This window comes from Stegostoma tigrinum, chromosome 3 (assembly GCF_030684315.1).
Source record: "Stegostoma tigrinum isolate sSteTig4 chromosome 3, sSteTig4.hap1, whole genome shotgun sequence".
In the NCBI taxonomy this organism is placed as follows: Eukaryota; Metazoa; Chordata; class Chondrichthyes; order Orectolobiformes; family Stegostomatidae; genus Stegostoma; species Stegostoma tigrinum.
This window is the reverse complement of record NC_081356.1, coordinates 38,792,260-38,812,175: the sequence shown is the minus strand read 5'-3', so window position 1 is coordinate 38,812,175 and position 19,916 is coordinate 38,792,260. Positions and strand designations below refer to the sequence as shown.

Below are 19,916 nucleotides of genomic sequence, written 5' to 3'. Positions count from 1 at the left end.
TGCTGAGGAGGCAGGGTGCATACTTAATAAGGTGAGCACCATAAAGTTGTGAGTGGAAACATGCTACAGGTCTTGGAGAGAAATATTCCATGGAGCTTATCAAAATTTGCGCAAAATCAGCTAGTGCCTACCATTCCCCAACAACGTTTTTATGTCACATCAAATACTGAAATCAGAATTACAGCCACTTTGTCCTTCTTCAAGGATTGTATTTTCTGCACAATACCAGCTGTCTCTTGATAGAACTTCATAATCTATAAGACACTTCATGAGCTACATACTTTGTAGAAAATACCTTCAAAGGCTCACTCAAGTAGTATTTATAGAGATCTTTGTGTTGAATGTGTGTGTATATCTCACGGCAGCTACTTAATTGAAGTGCTGCCTTGATTCATGCTGAACCAAGAAAAGGATTTGCTCAAAGAGGTGAAATTCATCTCATTTTCTCCCCAAATCTTGCAGTTTTCTTTTCCATTTCATCAGGATTTGTCTAGTGCAGTACCAGGTTGCTTTGGTATTAGAGGCGATGTCCTGAGCTTACATTTACATATGTTGCATGAGGTTAGGTGAAAGTGACTGCCCTTGATAACACCTGACAAGCAATTGACAGTGTGTAGCATCAAAGAGCACTAGAAAAATTAGAATCAATGGGAATTGGGCAAAACTTTCTGCTTGTTACAGTCATACCTAGATCAAAGGAAGTTGGTTGTTTTGTTGGAGGTCAGTCATATCAATTCCAGGATATCTCTGCAGGAGTTCCTCAGGCTAGTGCCAGGGGCCTAACTGTCTCATATTACCAGGCAGCCTGGTCTCTGACAGTACTGAGTGCCAGCAACCTGGGGAATTTCTTCCTGACCCAGCTGCAGAAATATGGCAGTGCAGTGCACACCAATAGATGCTCTGGATTGTATTGTAGCTCAAATACCCACTGAGCTGTCAATATCTAAGTTGGTGGTGGGTACAGGTGCTGCTTCCTCTGAGGGAATGTGGACACATCACTGCTACCTGCAAGATGGAAAAGACAGGAGAAAACCATATTGACAGTGGGGGTAATGTGAGAGATGCATTGCTCAGAAATGTGGCTGCTTTCTTGCTTGGCAGGACATGAATGTTTCAGTATTCCCGTAGGAGCAGTCCAGGTCCTTTCTGGCCAATTTTTTTGTTATGGGATGTCGGTTCCCCTACCATTCATCTTAGCAATTCCAGCCCAATTATGGACTGCTTTCTCTTGGAATGAAGGAAAAGAGACTGAATAAGGTGAAAACATCTGGAACAACTGTTAGTGCCAGTAACATGCTGGAAAAGTTCTCTGGTACTTACCCTAACTTAGCTGTACTATAACTACCTATCTTTACATAATTTCAAAATTGTAAAACCATCCTCTCTTAGGCCTGTGTTTCTCCAAAGTGATTAAGATTCATCATCTTAATCATAGTGAGATCAATATTTAGGTGCTTCCCTGTTAATGTTCTCAGTATCATCATTGTAGCCTCAATATGCTTCACCAGGTATGACAATCAAAACAAATGTAGCAAAAATGAGGGTAATCATTTTGGATTTAATTGTCCAAAGCTATTTGTCCCACAGTCCTATTATCATTTCTATTCAGTACTGTTCTTGCACTTTAATGGTTCATCAATACCAACTGCCAAATTCTGCTCCAGTCCTGAGACATAAAATCACTTCAGTGGAACCAACAGTATTGTTCCTTTAAGCAGAATAACTTAACCGCATCCCAGTGGAGTTAAGAATGCCTCATTTAAAATAGGGAGGGCATGTTATAAGATGACAAGTGTTCATGATACTGGGTTTAATCCACATAGAAGTTGTAATGTACAATTTGACTTTCATATTGTTGATTTTATTGTTTTGGCTACTTCAATAAACTTTGTTAATGAAAGCTGAGTAGACCAGAAAACCTTTAATGAGCTTTTTGTTGCAATGTCCCTCCAAAGGGAAATATTTAATATAATGTAGTAGGATGGTGTTTAGCCCAGTTGCAGTGCGCTACGTTAAGACAGATTCTATATAAAGCCGGAATAACTGAGCCCTGTTACTGTGTGAGTTACAGTGAGGCACAGCATAACAAAAAGACATATATCATTATGGCCCTACTTACTTAGTTTAACTATCTAGCATAATACTAACAACTTTTCATTTATTTTTAAGTTTTCTGCCCAAAGACCAGTCTAAACCCACAGTGCTACGATCCCCACAAGGGCTATGCCAGGAAGATGGGTCCTGAATCCACCCAAGTCAGAACAGGGATTATCTCCACACAGTCGCACCTATCTGATCTACATCAGCTACAAACTAAATGAGCCAGCCAGCCCAAAAAGAAGTCTGAGCTGATGTGGTCAAATATAAATTTACACATTGCAGCCTGGAGCTATTGATACTAATAGCAGAGCCTCAAATTTCTTTTCATTGCGCCTAGCTGGCTAGGTATCTCTTCAGCTCTTACCACCTGCTATTGGCATATGTTGCTCAATCTGTTTCACTGCATTATGAGCACCAACCTTGTTCATCAAGTCCCACGCCAGAGTTTTTGGTCAGGGGCACTGTCTCGCAAGGTCTCCCCAAATATCCCTTGTTTGTAATTTTTGAATAAAATGAATGAATGATTTACTGTCACATATCTTGAAAATAGTGAAAAGTGTTTTGTTGCCTCTTGAGTCACAATAAGGATAAGAAGAAATTACTTAAATAAGAGTTCATCTTCTATTCAAGTTGAGGTCTCAAGTACAGCTTCATGGCTTCTGAAAGGTGTTCTGGTCCTCGAGGCGTCCCACTGTGGGAACAGTAATGATGATGCCAATGCCCAAGGAGACCCTGGCTCTGTTGCCACTGCCACCTCTCTGACATCGCTGGGTGTCCAGGCCCCGGCCCCACCGCTACTGCCACCAGGTGTCCCGGTCCATACCACCAACCCTGCAGCCACCACCTCATTGACACTGTCCCGGCCTCGAAGATGAAGAAGTAAAGATGAAGAGAAAGGACGAAAAGTATGTGGAGAAAATGATGCCACAGGCCTGGTGCAGACGGGCTCCGACGAGCTTAAATGTTACCTAGTAAGCTGACGCCATCTTGGTTGAATATAATAATTGTTTTATGGCTGTCCTTCTTGAGACCGGTTTAAACATAAAGTAAACAGTGAAGAACTCACCACAGATTTTAATGGAGCTGCACCTTTCATCAGTCTTTGCACTGAACTATATTGCTATTTCAACAGATTTACAAAACATTAGACACAAATATCATTTTCTTTTTACAGCTGTTTATATTAAACATTATTAGTATCTTCCGAGGAAACTAGTGTATAACAATTATTGCTTTTAACATACATGGTAAATCGGCATGTTATGTCAGGAGTGTGATGGAATACTCTCTGCTTGTCCCAGATGAGTGCAATTCCAACAAGACATTCAAGACACTCAGCATTATCCAGGACAAAGCATCTTGTTGGGTTGGCATCCCATCTAACACCTCAACATTCATTCCTTTCAGTGACTTTCCTTAGTAATACTCTCTATAAGATTCACTGCAGCAACTCAGAGGCTCCTTCAACAGCATCTTACAAACCACTGACATCTACCACCTAGAAGGACATGGGCAGCAGATGGATGGCAACACAACTACCTACAAGTTCCCGTCAAAGCCACATGCCATTCTGACTCAGAACAATATCACTGTTCCATCACTGGCACAGGGTCAGTAGACTGCAGTCATTCCAGAAGCTCACCACCACTATCTCTAGGGCAATTAGGCATAAGCAACAAATGTTGACCTTACCAACAGCACACATTCCCACAAGAAAGTTTAAAATCTTTCAAATTAAATAGATCACATCTTTCCAAAGGAAAAACCTAATACCTCGTAATAATTGCAAAATGCTAACTATATGGTAATATTTTTGAAGACTGACACAGAATAGCACTAACAGGCCAAATTCTGCTCAGAGCTGCTTGCCAAACATTTTGCTTTCAAGAATAACCCATTGGCAAAAGTTTTTTTTTACAGAAAGCCCAATCTCAAAGTGATTTTCTTTCCCCACTTTTTCCAAAAAGAATGGGTATGTGTTCACATTTTAAACCAAAAGAACTACAGATGCTATAAATCAGGAACAAAAACAGAAGTTTCCGGAAAAGCTCAGCAGGTCTGGCAGAATCTGTGGAGAAAAAAAAAATCAAACTTAACATTTCAGGACTGGTGACCCTTCCTCTACACGGGTACTGCCAGACCTGTTGAGCTTTTCCAGCAACTCCTGTTTTTGTGTGTGTTTACATTCATATTTTGGGCTATGTTCCTGACTGTGTATATTAATCAATTATCGCATCTTTATTGACTGTACTTTGTTTTGATAATAAATGTAATTGTATTAAGAAACCTGATCAGTAGCTCCTTTAGTTTAAAACCTTATATGAACAAAGTATTGACAATTCGTCATTGCAACTCATGAGCTAATGGTGCACTTTAGAATCATAGAATCCCTACAGTGTGGAAACAGGCCCTTCAACCCAACAAGTCCACACTGACCCTCGGGACATTCCACCTGACACATCCCCCTTTAACCTACCTAAGCTACACATCCCTGAACACTACAGGCAATTGAGCACGGATAATCCACCTAACCTGCACATCTTTGGATTGTGGGAGGAAACCAGATTCCCCGGAGGAAACCCATGCAGGCACGGGGAGAATATGCAAACTCCACACAGACAGTCATCTGAGGGTGGAATTCGCACCTGGGTCCCCGATGCCGTGAGGCAGCAGTGCTAACCACTGAGCCGCACCAGGTAGGTTGGGAGATAGTTAGCACTGTTCTAAAATCACTGATGTGCACAGTCTAATCACTCAAGGCTGTTCACTATTATCGATGAGATTTGACTGATAAAACTTCACTTTTATCAGAAATTCTTTTTTTCAATTCATTGCCTTTGATATTTTCTTTAATGTGTGAATTCACCCCAGAGCCATTTAAACTGCAAATTCAAGAGGGTCAGATTTTGAAGTTATTCAAAATTGTTATTGAAGAACAATATCAAGAAAACTGGCCTCTGCTTGAAAAATAAAACTACAATCTGGAACTACTTTGCAGCCTTCTAGTTTTTTTTTGTGTTAAATCAGGAAGTCAAGAGTCATAATTTATGATTTATTAACCTGAAAATTACTGTTACAGTTAAAAGTTACCTGATATTATTGTTTCATTAAGTTTATCTCATTCCATTATTTTAATACAGCACTGGAGTGCCCGTTTTAATGCTGCAGCCAAATAGCAGACAGAATACCACACTTGAGAATATTTGCCTTGAAGCACCCTTTTGCATCCATCACTAAATTCAATGAAAAACTTCAAGCAAATTGTATTCCACTGTATTCCACACACCACACCATCCCCACCTAACATCAGCGATTTACATTTGAAAATCACCCATGAAAACTGAGTTCAACTAAAACGGAACAAATCAGGAATAGGGGCCTAGGCCCGAAATGTCTGCTCTCCTGCTCCTCTGATGCTGCTTGGCCTGCTGTGTTCATCCAGCTCTACACCTTGTTATCTCAGGAATACAGCAAGTGATAGGAGGCCAAGCAAGTAGCATAATAACTGTATAATTCCCATTGCTCAATACCGTTGAGCAGAGTTGACGTAATTAAATTCCCATTTACAGATATATGTTTTGTGTTAAACTTATAGTTTTAAAAATTATCTTTAGAATAAACTAGCCAACGTACAGGAGGTCTTGTGGTGGAATGGGTCAGTGTCACTCTTGGTTTGAGTCCTTCTCCTGGACTTGCTGGCCAAGGTAAGTTCATAAGTTTTAAGTCTGTTCAAGCAGATGGAATACCAATGTACAAATCATTCCATCATATACTAATAACTGGAGGAGCTGTATGTCTCCTCCTGTTCTTATGTTATAATTGAAATAACTGTCTTTAAAACGTTATATTTTAATAATCTTTTCACAAACACTGCTCCATGAATTGCCTGGCCAGGGCAAGGCTAAAACTGAAATAATGTCGGCATCAGATTGCTAAATCAGCTTCAAATATTGCAATTAGTTTTACTTTGGGGTGAAAAGGGAAGCCTGAATGTCATCGGGGGCTGCAAGATTAATTTGCTGCACTCTGTGTCCTTTTGTCAAGTGTTGTGGGGTTGTTAAATGGGCTAGGCCCATTTATCACACTTCAGGTATAATTGAAATAATCAAAGCTGCTAAAAATCAAGTCAGGCTACAACTGCATATGGAAAATTACTTCAGTATGCATATAAAAAGTCTAAGGTAGGCTGCATTTAATGAAGCGTAATTGGACTGAATGGAGGTGGATGCTTACTGCCATATACTCCTGCATGAAGATTTTTTCCAAAGGCAGACATCATTTTTGAGACACAGACGAGAGAATCAGATGATAGAAAGTGGCTGTAAAATCTTGAGTGTGTAGCTTTTTCATAATTTAAAAGTGAAAATATTCACTTCATCTTTGGAGTTTTGGAAAATTAACCATCTATCTGATTTTTTTTGCAAAAATGTGAAGCATAATTTCAGATTTGGTTTTCTCTGATGTATCAACATTAGGAGGTTCTTGGGCTGACAAACACAGGACAGCACTGCCTGTTATATCTATCTTGTGTCTGACATTAGCTGTGGTTAACTAAACCTCTTCGACCTAGATGGGATCTCATGGCCCATGTATAAAATGACTACCTGAGTAAAGGTTAAACAGGATGGTCTGACAAATGATGAGCCACAAGGTAAATGTGCAGTCAAGGAAGAAAGTAGGAGGAATTATCTTGAATAATAAAATGTGAGGCTGGATGAACACAGCAGGCCAAGCAGCATCTCAGGAGCACAAAAGCTGACGTTTCGGGCCTAGACCCTTCATCAGAGAGGGGGATGGGGGGAGGGAACTGGAATAAATAGGGAGAGAGGGGGAGGCGGACCGAAGATGGAGAGTGAAGAAGATAGGTGGAGAGGGTGTAGGTGGGGAGGTAGGGAGGGGATAGGTCAGTCCAGGGAAGACGGACAGGTCAAGGAGGTGGGATGAGGTTAGTAGGTAGCTGGGGGTGCGGCTTGGGGTGGGAGGAAGGGATGGGTGAGAGGAAGAACCGGTTAGGGAGGCAGAGACAGGTTGGACTGGTTTTGGGATGCAGTGGGTGGGGGGGAAGAGCTGGGCTGGTTGTGTGGTGCATTGGGGGGAGGGGATGAACTGGGCTGGTTTAGGGATGCAGTGGGGGAAGGGGAGATTTTGAAACTGGTGAAGTCCACATTGATACCATATGGCTGCAGGGTTCCCAGGCGGAATATGAGTTGCTGTTCCTGCAACCTTCGGGTGGCATCATTGTGGCAGTGCAGGAGGCCCATGATGGACATGTCATCAAGAGAATGGGAGGGGGAGTGGAAATGGTTTGCGACTGGGAGGTGCAGTTGTTTGTTGCGAACTGAGCGGAGGTGTTCTGCAAAGCGGTCCCCAAGTCTCCGCTTGGTTTCCCCAATGTAGAGGAAGCCGCACCGGGTACAGTGGATGCAGTATACCACATTGGCAGATGTGCAGGTGAACCTCTGCTTAATGTGGAATGTCATCTTGGGGCCTGGGATGGGGGTGAGGGAGGAGGTGTGGGGACAAGTGTAGGTTTTCAGCTGCATCTGCACCAGCTCTCCATGTGAACATCGTGACTTGTACCATTCTTTGGCCCGCTCTCCATAACCCTGTGCACGGTGCTATGTTTAAATAATCACCCAATGCCCTCTTGAATGCCCAACTGAACTTGCACCCACCATATTTCCAGCCAGTGTTATCCAGTCCCAAACCACTTGTTTGAAAAGAAAAGATTTTACTTTTAGGAAAATTTAGTTAAATCAGTGTTCTTTTAATTTTGCTTATTTTATGAACAGGAACAGTTTTCCCCATCTACACTGGCAGACCTCTGACAATGTTGAAGAATTCAGTCAAATCTTTTTTAAGTCTTCTCTCCAAAGAAAACAGTTCCAATTTCCTCAGTGTAGATGGTAATTCCCCTCTTCCTCCATTAGTTTATCTGTTACAGGAACAGTAAACATTTCTTAGCTATTGAGAGTGGTGTTTTTCTGATCTACTGAACTGATGCATCATATCTAAACTCTAGCCTCTTAGTTAACTGCCTTAAAACCACAGATTACTTCACCTCCTTTTTTGATTCCTAGTCCAAATTTTACTGGTTAAGGGCTTTCGTTAAAGTGTGAGTAGCAGATTGGCGACAGTGGAGGTTTCACGAGGCAAGACAGAAAAAGTAATTATCAGTCCAAAGTCACGTTTAAAATGAATTGTTGTATCGAGTTAGTTTCCATTGCATGGCTGCAATTCTGGGGAAGACCACCATCAGGGAAGTGTGGGAGGTTAATGTACGTAGGGGGAATGCCAAATTTCAGCATAGCCAGATCAGGGGCTAGTCATCAGGTAACATTCTAGTTTTTTAAAGCCTCGGTAAAGGAAAAGGACACCTTCCGTAAAGATACTGAACGGGCAGCTTGTGTTCAGCATGAGACGGGAGCATGAAATGTGTTGCCAATGGAGAAAGAATTCTTTTCACTCAGGCACCACTCTGTAGGTTGCAGTGAGATTGAGCAAGAAGCTGCCTTTAAATATAGATTTAATGCGAGTTAGAAGTTTAAACAAATGTTGAAAAATGCCTTGCTGTTTATTTATCTCAAACCAATGATGATCCAGCACAAAGTATCACATCCCAGTTCAGAATGCAATGCCACCTAATGGGCAGGCCTACAACTGGCAACAAACAGATCATTCCTTCTTATTAAATACCCACCCACTCAATATAAAAATAACATAACAAGTTTTAGGCTGACACGCAATATTAAATTATAAGTATAGCACACTTTATTAAATCAGAAAACCCACAATAGTGCTACCCATCAGCAAAACATCATCCAAATATTCAACATTATTACAATGGATGTTCTCCATATGTGAAACCTGGCATAGAAGTTTACAATGAATCCTGCAACTGAATGTAGTGAGACAGTCAGCATTAAAATCAGATAAACTACATAGAAGAGAGTGTGAGAAAAATGTTCCGGTTCATTTCTAACATAAAATAGAATTTGATTATTTTTTTTAGAGGAATGGACCACAATGTTAAAGGTGAGACAGAGGTCATTACGGGAATGAATGGAAATAAATTCATCTCACCTGTTGTAGAGGAGAATGTCTGGGACCCACACATAGTCTGAAGGAAAGTGTAAGGTGCGTATACCACCATATTCAGAAACATTCCACTTTAGGTAGCAGTCTTTCCAGTGCTATTTGAGGCAAGATACAGTTGGTTTAATATAAATACTTATTAACAGGACATGTAAATGCATTTTGTATTTGTCTGCTATTTTAGATTATTTATACATAAGGAGGCCAGTGAGTGGAAAAATATCAAGGCTAGGCAGAAATGGGGATTTGAGGTTACAATCAGGTCAGCCATGAACTTATTAAATGGTGGGGCCAAATGGCCGACTCCTGTTCGTGCTTCACATGCTCATATGTTCAGATATCCTAGTGCCAATAAGCTTTCATGTTAGGACTCATCACACCATATAAATTTCAAATTGTCCTGTAATTGCCTATAGTGAATATATTTCAATAAGATTTAACAGCTGTGAAGCAAATCCGAGATTTGGGAGTTCTGAAGTTACAAAATGCTTCCCTCCCTTCCTTACCATTTCTTCTCTTCTCCAGTTCCTGTGTGGAAGACTAGGCAGGTTTTTTGCCATCAGTGTCACTGCACAGTAACAGGAAGCTTTGATAACATTCATTGTGGAATGTGCCCTTGATCTCTGCTTGGCATCTCTCTCCAAAACACGGATGAGGATAAAAACTAACCATTACATGGGGGTCTAAGTTCTACCATTCACTGAGATAGGTCCAAGATGTTGGATGCTGTATCACACAGCAAGAAACGGGAAATTTTACCGACTACCCTGTGAAAAACAGGTAACATTTCTAATTTTGCTGTTTTGTGGTAGTTTCAATGCATCAGTTTGAAAGGATGCAGCATCTATCTGAATCAGACAGCAGAAACATATGTTTATGCAATTTGAAGTTCCATATGACTTTAACTATTGACTATGCAGGACATCTACCATAGTGACTCTGTCTGTGGGGTGGTGGCACCTGATGTTCGAGGAGTAGAGGCATGGTGGATGTAACCCTACCTCAAGACCAAGAGGCCTGGGGTCACGTCCCACCTGTTCCAGAGGTGTGTCAGCATATCTTTGGACAGATTGATGACAAATATCTATATTCTTCCAAACACTGAGTTTGAGACCACCACATTTTGAGGCAAGAAGTAGAAGGCCCATATTTATACAAGTGATCATTTTGATGGGTTGAAATATACACTTTGGAAGTGGAACATTGGATTTGGAACTTGAACATTGGATCTTTGGAACTGCCTAGAGTTTTGGAGAGGTGATCTCACTGAAACTTGAAACGTTCTTACAAGGTATGACTGGATGAATGTAGATAGGACGTCTCCTCTGGTTGGTGGCTCTCGAAATAAGGACATGACCTCAGGAAAATGAGGTACGAAATTTAAGACTAGAAAGAATTTCTTTGTTCAGAGACTGTTGAATTTTTGCTGTTCTTTAGTCCAGTAAGCAGTGGAATAAAGTTTTGAGAAGGTTCAAGACAGAAACTGCAATGCCAACATTTCCGTCGCAGACCTGCTGCAGTGCTCCAGCAAGCCTCAGCACAAGCTCAAAGAACGAGATTTCATTTTCTGCTCAAGGACCGAACAGCCTTTAGGATTCAACTTCAAATTTAATAACTTTAGAGCCTGGTTATGTCCTTCCATGTTTTTTTACCCATCTCCCCCACACCCTGGTCCTGTCATATTTTCAGCTCAGCCGACCCATCTCACCCACTCTGAGTCCTATTATCTTAGTCTTTCTGTCCTTGCTTAGAATCAATGATCCCCTTGTTTGCCTACATCTTTCATACCTATCTCTCCCCCTCTCTCTCTGGGCTTGGTCTTCACCTATCTGCTGACCTCACCACCCCAATTCCGACCCCATTGTCAGCATAAATATGAAGCGGTCACTGCACTTAAAACATTAATTCTGTCTCTCTGCCCACAGATGCTACCAGACCTGCTGAATTTCTCCAGCAATTTCCATTTTTATTTCAGATTAGATTAGATTCCTTACAGTGTGGAAACAGGCCCTTCAGTCCAACAAGTCCACACCGCCCCTTGAAGCATCCCACCCAGACCCATCCCCCTATAACCCGCACATCCCTGAACACGATGGGCAATTTAGCATCTCCAATGTCCACAGTTCTTTGTTTTATATTAACCTCCTTTCCTGTCAAGTTCAATCAAGGTTACAATTTATCTGCCTTTCTATAATGATTATAAGTGATATTTCATTTTGGATATCCTTAGCTGAATTGATTATTGTTGAATAAGACTTTTTTTGAAATGCCTGGTGTATCTTGTGCCATGCTTTTTAAAAGTTTTATTTTTCATCAAAATCTTGAGGTTATAGACTTGTGGTCATGTTTACCAGCCATAGAAGCCATTTTTGTCTTTTACTTTAGCTATTTAACATTCCTTTTTGTAAAAGCTACTTAATCAGGATCTTTTCACACTGCATGTTTTATCAAGGTGCACAATGTACTTTGTTACAAAATCTTAAAAATGTGCTTAGGTCAGAAGTAGGTCAAAAAATACCTTGTCTCTTAAATCCATTCAATTAGTGACAGGGTATACATGACGTTTATGTATTTTTATTGAGCCATTATGCTAAAAGTAATCTTTCAGCACAAGGTATAAGTTAGATGAAAAGTTTCATCAGTTAAAATAATCCCATAAGATGACAATTTATTCAGTCTTTAATTATACAGAATTAATCTTTATTCTGAAAGTATAACGCACTAATTGCACCTGCATTCCACCTAACGATCTATAATTACAGAATATAGAACAGCACAGTACAGGACCTTCAGCCTACAATGTTGTGCTGACCTATTATCCTACTCTAAGATCAAACTACCCTGCATACCCTACATTTTACTATCATCCAAGAGTCACTTAAATGTCCCTAACGTATCTGATTCCACTACAACTGCCGGCAGCGCATTCCACGCACCCATCACTCTCTGTGTAAAGAACCTACCTCTGACATCTGCCTTATACCTGCCTCCAGTCACTTTAAAATTATGCCGCCTCATAATAGTCACTTCCACTCTGGGAAAACGTCTCTGACTATCCACTTTATCTATGCCTCTCATCATCTTGTCCACCTCCATCAAGTCACCTCTCATCCTTCTTCAATCCAATGAGAAAAGCCCTAGCTCCCTCAAACCTTTCCTGCCCTCTATTCCAGGCAGCATTCTGGGAAATCTACTCTGCACCCTCTCTAAAGTTTCCACATCCTTCCTATAATGAGACGACCATAACTGAACACAATATTCCAACTGTGGTCTAACCGGAGTTTTATAGAACTGCAGCATAACCTCACAGCTCATAAACTCAATTCCCCTGCCAATGAAAGCCAACACACCACATGCCTTCTTAACAACCCTATCAACTTGGGTAGTAACGTTGGGGGATCTATGGACGTGGACCCCAAGATAGAACATAGAACATAGAAAAGTACAGCACAGTACAGGCCCTTCAGCCCACGATGTTGTGCTGTGGAATAATCCGAATCCAAAAATAAAATAACCTAACCTACATTCCCCTCAATTCACTGCTGTCCACGTGCATGTCCAGCAGTCGCTTAAATGTCACTAATGACTCCGCTTCCACAACTACCAGTGGCAAACTATTCCATGCGCTCACAACTCTCTGGGTGAAGAACCTCCCTCTGATGTCTCCTCTATACCTTCCTCCTAACACCTTAAAACTATGACCCCTCGTGGAAGTCAATCCTACCCTGGGGATAAGTCTCTGGCTATCGGCTGTATCCATGCCTCTCGTTACCTTGTACACCAGATCCCTTTGTTCCTCCACACTGTCAAGAAACCTGCCAATAACCTTGTATTCTGCACTTAAATTCAACCTTCTAAAATGAATCACTTCACACTTTTCCGGTTGAATTCCATCTGCCACAATTATACCAATGTTCTTTCACTTCAGTATCCACAATATAACAAACCAATGAGCCACTGACAAGTCTGGCAAGTCTATAATAATATCCTAATATGAAGATTATAAGCGAAAACTTTGTAAAGATTCTTTGAAAATTGATAGCTCTGAAGAACAAATACAGGCACAATGGGCCAAATGGCCTCCATCTGAGCTGTAAGATGTTGGGCTACTGTGTTTACATGAACACTGCAATAGCTGAAGCAATACTGTCCAATAACATTGCTATCTAGTCACATGCAACATCATTTTAGCTGCACACACTAAGTGTAATTGAAAATGCTTTACACAAACTCACACCTTCAAGTATCTACACTGTGGAAGTGAATATTCAATTACCACAATTATATCATAAGTAACCAAACAATAGGTCATCTTAGTAATTAATATTTTCTAATCTTACAACCCTCTTATATAAGTCCACATTTTTAATCCTGGTTCACGTATATCCTTGATATTAATCACTCCACCATACTATCAGTTGTCGATAGATTTTGAACTCTCAGATTCGTTCCCTCTTCCTTCCTGCCTCTTTACTATGCTTTCATCCTTCAAGAACACCTTAAATATAACTACAATCTCAGGGGTCTTGGTGCCATTACTTGTCCTGTAATACTCCCTTAAGTGTCATGGGACGCACCATTACATTAAGGGCAGTGCATAATATAAATTATTGTTGAAGTGAAACTACTTAACAGTCAAATAACAATCAAACACTGATACACTTTACTTTTTGTCTTGAAAGCAGAACATTCTGGAAATCACAGCAGTTCAAGCAGTATCCATGGAGAGAGAGAGCAAACTGCCATTGTGGTCGAGATGACTCTTCAGGACGTGGCAAGAAGTGTGGAGGGGGCAGGATTTATGTGACAGTGGGATGGTGAGGGGATTGATGGAGTGCAGGGGGAGAGACGCTTGCTCTCTTTCCATGGATGCAGACTGACCCACTTTTTTATTAATCCACCTAACCTACACATCCCTGAACACAATGGGCAATTTAGCATGGCAGTGTCTAATTATGAGCACAGTGATCACCAAATGCACCTGTTTCTCATTTATTTACTAATTAAAGATGCAATCAGCCACATTTGCATTTCCAATAAGTCACAGGTGGGCTAAGGGCTAGTATAGTGGACATCATTGTTTGACATCATCTTCAAAATTAATCAGGGTGGCATGTCACCCTATGAAGTTAATTTTTCTCATGCAGTGATCTGTAACAATTCTAGGAATTTACAGTTGTCTGAGCTGTGGAGTATCGAAATTCCTTGTCCAGTGAACAAGTAATATATTAAAATGTTTAATCCGGGAGTGACAAGGTCTACTATTGCTGATCTGCAAAAAAAAACATTTAAATGAAGCAGAGCTGTGTCTGTTTTGTATTCATTTTGTGGGGTATGGGCATTGCTGACTGGCCAGCATTTATTGCCTATTGCTAGTTGCCCTTGGGAAGATGGTGGTGAGCTGCCTCTTGATGTGCTGTCATCCACTAGCTGTGGACTAATTTGCAATGCTCTTAGGGAGGGAATTCCAGGATTTGGACCCAGCAATAGTGAAGTAACAGCAATATATTTCCAAATCAGGATGGTGAGTAGCTTGGAGGGGAACTTGAAGGTGATGGTGTTCCCATATATCTGCTGCCCTTGTCCTTCTAGATGGAAGTGATCATGGGTTTAATACAATATGTCAATATACTTAAATGCAGGATTTTGGGAATTGCACAACCATCAGGCAAACTGTCCCCGAGAAAACCTGTCTAAATTACAACGAGGCCACCACTATTGATAATGCTGTTAGTTACTAATGTGTTACATATACAGAAGATGGAAGGAATAGGACTCCTACTCGCAAGATTTCACCATAATAGTGATTCAGACGTCTTTGGCCCAACTGATTGATTATCTATCTAGAGAGGGTCCATTTACATTCAATTCCATTTCCCAATCTGGTAGCATCCAATTAAGTCTTTGACTCTACCATTCTAACTCCGTTTATTCAGCAGAGAGACTTCCCATGGGGGTAGTATTTCCTGATATGTATCCTTACTTACTCATACATAGTTTGAAGGTGTGTCCCCGATTTTACTTCTGCCATTTTATAAAGTAATAATCCAGTTTAATAATACTACATAACATGTTTGTCTCAGAACATCTCTCAGGTGGTTCCTTTCAAAAAAATTAAAGTTACTTAGAGCTCGCCACATCAGGTTAGTGTCCTAGTTCTTCTCTCCTTAGCATGCGAATGTCTCTCTTGATGTTCAGAATTGGATGCAGTATTCAAGGTCAAGACTGACTTCAGCACTATATGAAGTGCGCTCTTTACTATTTCAGATGCACTTTTTACAATTTTGCATCTACAGTTCAGCATCTTGCTGGCACTGTTCATGGCTGTGGCATATTGGTTGGACAGGTTTAACATCTGTGAAGAAGCATGAAGCTTTGTGCAGCATATTTGAGCTTCATCTTTCACTACTTCAACAGGGTATCATAGAATTATTAGAGAGCCACAGGAGGCCATTTGGCACATCATTTCTGCACTCATTCTCTAAGCATTTTCTCTTAGTGCCACCATCTTCGAGTACACATTCTGACTATTATTTTCTTCTTATAAGGTTTGGGATGAGCCAAATTCCTTCTTCATAGCGTCATTTGAAAATAAGTCAGTGATATTTTAGCAGTGATATTTAAATATGTGATTCCATATTTTTCAAACAACCTCATTTTGAGAAATGTTAAGATTTGCAATAATTATTAGTTAGGGACAACAAAATGGAAATGGGTTAAAACAAAAATCTTACCATATGCAGCCAAACATTAGTGATCAGCACTTGATTTTTCTCATCCTAAAAAGGAAAAGAATAATTACTTACAATTAAAACAGGATTTCTGCCTTACAATAAAAAAAATTTCAAGGAAGGATCTAGATACCATGAATGAACTGGACATTTTAGAAACATAGCTGAAGTGATCTTCTGGGTCATAATATAGAGAACCACCAAACTGTCACAGGAATGCTCATATCAGATACATAAGCATTTGACTAGCACAAAAATATCAACAAATCAGCCATGTACAATAAGGGGATAATGGAACATAAGCCAAATAGACAACACATCCATAAATCTGTATATCACATGATTTTCATGGAAAGCTAGCAATGCGGTGGCATTTACCCTCAATGTGGTGATGTTCCAAACCAGTGTATCACAAAAATAAAATTCTTATCACTGTTTTCTCTATTACGGTACAATTCTGATCTTGTTCATTGCAGTTGGGGAAGCTCCTGATTGAGGAGAGTGAGGAATGAAAGTTTTCCTTCAACTGGGAGAAACAATGGAAGGCAAGTCATTTGTACACTGTCAAGGACCTCAAGGTGACACAAGTGAGAACAACAGTCATTTTGAATCCACCAAACTACAGAGCAGACCAAGAAAGATCTTAAGAGAGAAAATCCATCAGTAGTCTGCCTGAGGTCATCCACCCAGAAAAAGTGTGAAACTGCTCTTGCCAGTGCTCTATTAATATATTTGTAAACTATTCCAGTCGTCCCATCTCTGCTAATATGTAAAAGTTCATTCTATCTTTTGATTTTTATTTGTAACAACAGCTTTAATTTTACCCTTCATCAGATTAAACCTTTGCCCTCTTTGTGCTACTCTCTCAGTTTTATTTGAAGCAATTCTCCGGATCTTTCTTTTCTGCAAAGTTTACTATCATGTATCTTGATATGATCTTAGGGACAATTCTGGGCCCTGACTTGCCTGGAAATCAAAGGACATTGTGGTGTGCTGAGCCTGTGTGAGACGGAACGTATGGTTTACTATTCCCCTGCCCCATGTCGGCTGTAAAATCCAGGTGCCCTTCTACCATATGCTTTCTAATGGAATTAAAGAACATATCAAGGAATGTAACCGGAGCTAATCTCTAGCTGTCAGCAATTGGATCGTCAGGCTTCACAGAGCAGCAGCCAGACATCACTAATGCCCAAAGATCACGGGAGGAGAACATTAAAATACTTGAAGGTGATTTGCAGGTCTTTCGATCTTTTGGTGAACTTTTATGATACTTACAGATTCTCTGGGCCATCTAAAGCCCTGGCATAGGACCCACCACTTGTATTTTTGGACAGTACCACTTTTAGAGTGCTCAATGAATGCAAAAAAGGACAGCAAGATGAGAGGCTGAGAAAATCCCATTTTAACAAATGAAAACTCACTTCCAAACATTTGGCGAAGGCTTCTGATGGCTTTCATTAGGACAGTGATGCAGTAGAAACCAAAGCGGGTCAAAATGAGGTGTTAGCTTATATGGGCAAAAGTTACAGAAATAGTAGCCAGGTAGACCAGTTTGGTCAGCTGATCCAAAATCACACCAGAAGATCCGTCGATGTATCAAGTACCTGAAACAGAACACGGTCTGTGGGACTTCTAAGCCATCACTGTCATTGTGAGTATGTATTATTGCATCATGGTGTAATAATGATATATCACATCAAGTGAAACTGTATCCAAAGTCATTGTGTGCTATTGATATCTAGGCCACAAGCTGTAGCCACAGGTAAAGAGGTTTTCACATCTGTGGCTGATCACCAGATGGACTGAATAAGGCCAGTTCTGAGGCTGATCGGGTCGAAGGTTACAGAAAAAAGGAGCATATGAGGATGGATAATGCACTAAGGTTGTATGCTCAGAGAAAAAGTAAATTATGAATAACAATTCAACTTCAACTCAACTCAACTTCTCAATCAAATTGACAAAAATGACAAGCGGAAGGCTGGCCTTTGTAACATGTGTTGTAGAACTTTTATCTTTGGTGAACTTCTATGATACTTACAAATTCTCTGGCCCATCTAAAGCCCTGGTGCAAGACCCACCATTTGTATTTTTGGACACTTTTAGAGTGCTCAATGAATGCAGAAAAAGGACAGCAAGATGTGAGGCTGAGAAAATCCCATTTTAACAAATGTAAACTCAAACTTTTATAAATCTTACCAAGTTATATTCCATTCAAAATACAAATGATACTCAAAGTCCAAACACCCTATGGTGACACGTCTGCTGTATATTTCATATAAACTCCTTGAAGGAGCAAATAATTCTTGGAAATGTGTTTTGCCAATTCCTTGCCAACAGTTTTCAATGATACCGCTAGCGATTCTGGTCTCCCTGCTATAGAAAGGATGTTGTGAAGCTTGAATGGGTTCAGAAAATAATTCTAAGGATGTTACTAGGATTGGAGGGGTTGAGCTATAGGAAGAGGCTGAATGGGCTGGGGCTATTTTCTCTGCAGCATCAGAGGCTGAGGGGTGATCTTATAGAGGTTGTTAAAATCATAGCTCGGGTGATTAGACAGGTCTTTTCCCTGGGGTCGAGGAGTCCAAAACTAGACAGCATAAGTTTAAGGTGAGTAGAGAAAGATTCAAAAGGGACCTAAGGGGTAACTTTTTCACACAGAGGGTGGTGCATGTATGGAATAAACTGCCAGAGGAAGTGAAGGAAGCTGGTACAATTACAACATTTAAAGGGCATCGGGGTAGCAGGAAAGCTGACGTTTCAGGTCTGCTCCCTTCTTCAGAAATGGGAGCGGGGATGGGGAATCTGAAATAAATATAGAGAGAGGAGGAGGCAGATGGAAGATGGATAAAGGAACAGATAGGTGGAGAGGAGACGGGCAGGTCAATGAGGCGGGGATGGAGCCAGTAAAGGTGAATGTAGGTGGGGAGTTAGGATGGAGGTTGGTCAGTCAAGGGAAGACAGACAGGTCAAGGAGGGGGGAATGAGGCTGGTAGGTAGGAGGTGGGGTTGGGGATTGAGGTGGGAAGAGCGGATAGGTGGGAGAAAGGATGGGCAGGTCAGGGAGGCGGGGACAAGCTGGGCTGGTTTTGGGATGCGGTTGTGGGTGGGGAGATTTTGAAGCTTGTGAAGTCCACATTGCAAAGTTCCCAAGCAAAATAGGAGGTTCTGTTCCTGAAAACTTCAGGAGGCATCGTTGTGACGCTGGAGGAGGCCCAGGATGGACATGTCGTCCAAGGAGTGGGAGGTGGCGTTGAAGTGGTTCGCAACTGGGAGGTGCAATCGTTTGTCGCAACCTGAGCGTAGCTGTTCCACAAAGCAGTCTCCAAGCCTCCGTTTGGTTAACCGGATGTTGAGAGGCCACATCGGGAACAGTGAATACAGTAGACCACATTAGCAGATGTGCAGGTGAACGTCTGTTTAATGTGGAAGGTTTTCTTGGGGCCTGGGATGGGGTGAGGGAGGAGGTGTAGGGACAGGTGTCGCACTTCATGCGGTTGCAGGCAAAAGTGCCGGGGTGGCGGAGCTAGTGGGGAGTGTGGAGTGGACAAGGGAATCACAGAGAGCGCGGTCCCTCCGGAAAGCAGCTAAGGGTGGGGAGGGAAAAATGTCCTCGGTAGTAGGGTCAGATTGCAGTGACATGAACTAGTTAATATTTACTTTTGTTGATGGTTCAGTGAAGATTTGTCACAACCCCAAGAATGACCCTGCTCCTGTTCAAACACCACAGTGCATTATTTAATAACACTCTCAGCAAGAAACAGGCACCTTGGAAAAAACCCTCTTTCTCCTACTCTTCCTTTGAACTGCAACAAACTAACAAACCTTGTTGCCAAACATTTGGTTACTTATCCAAACATCTCCCTGTATGACTTCATGTTAAACTTTACTTGAAGTGCCTTGGGCTTTGTTTTATTACCTTAAAGGTTCTACGTCAGTCCAAGTTGTCGTTGGTTTAACATTTCACTTGGAACGTGTTCATACAACTTTAAG

General features: G+C 41.1%; 1 protein-coding gene across 3 annotated transcripts in view; it reads right to left on the bottom strand.

Annotated features, from left to right (window-relative positions):
- Window positions 1–19,916, bottom strand: part of chrna8 (cholinergic receptor, nicotinic, alpha 8) — a 186,863-nt gene that overhangs the window by 96,525 nt on the left and 70,422 nt on the right. For all 3 annotated transcript variants that reach the window (XM_059644485.1, XM_059644487.1, XM_059644486.1), the window contains 2 exons: window positions 15,930–15,974; window positions 9,184–9,293 (listed from right to left, as the gene is read on the bottom strand). In XM_059644485.1, the coding sequence (XP_059500468.1) occupies window positions 9,184–9,293; window positions 15,930–15,974 (155 nt within the window). The remainder of the gene's footprint in view (window positions 1–9,183; window positions 9,294–15,929; window positions 15,975–19,916) is intronic.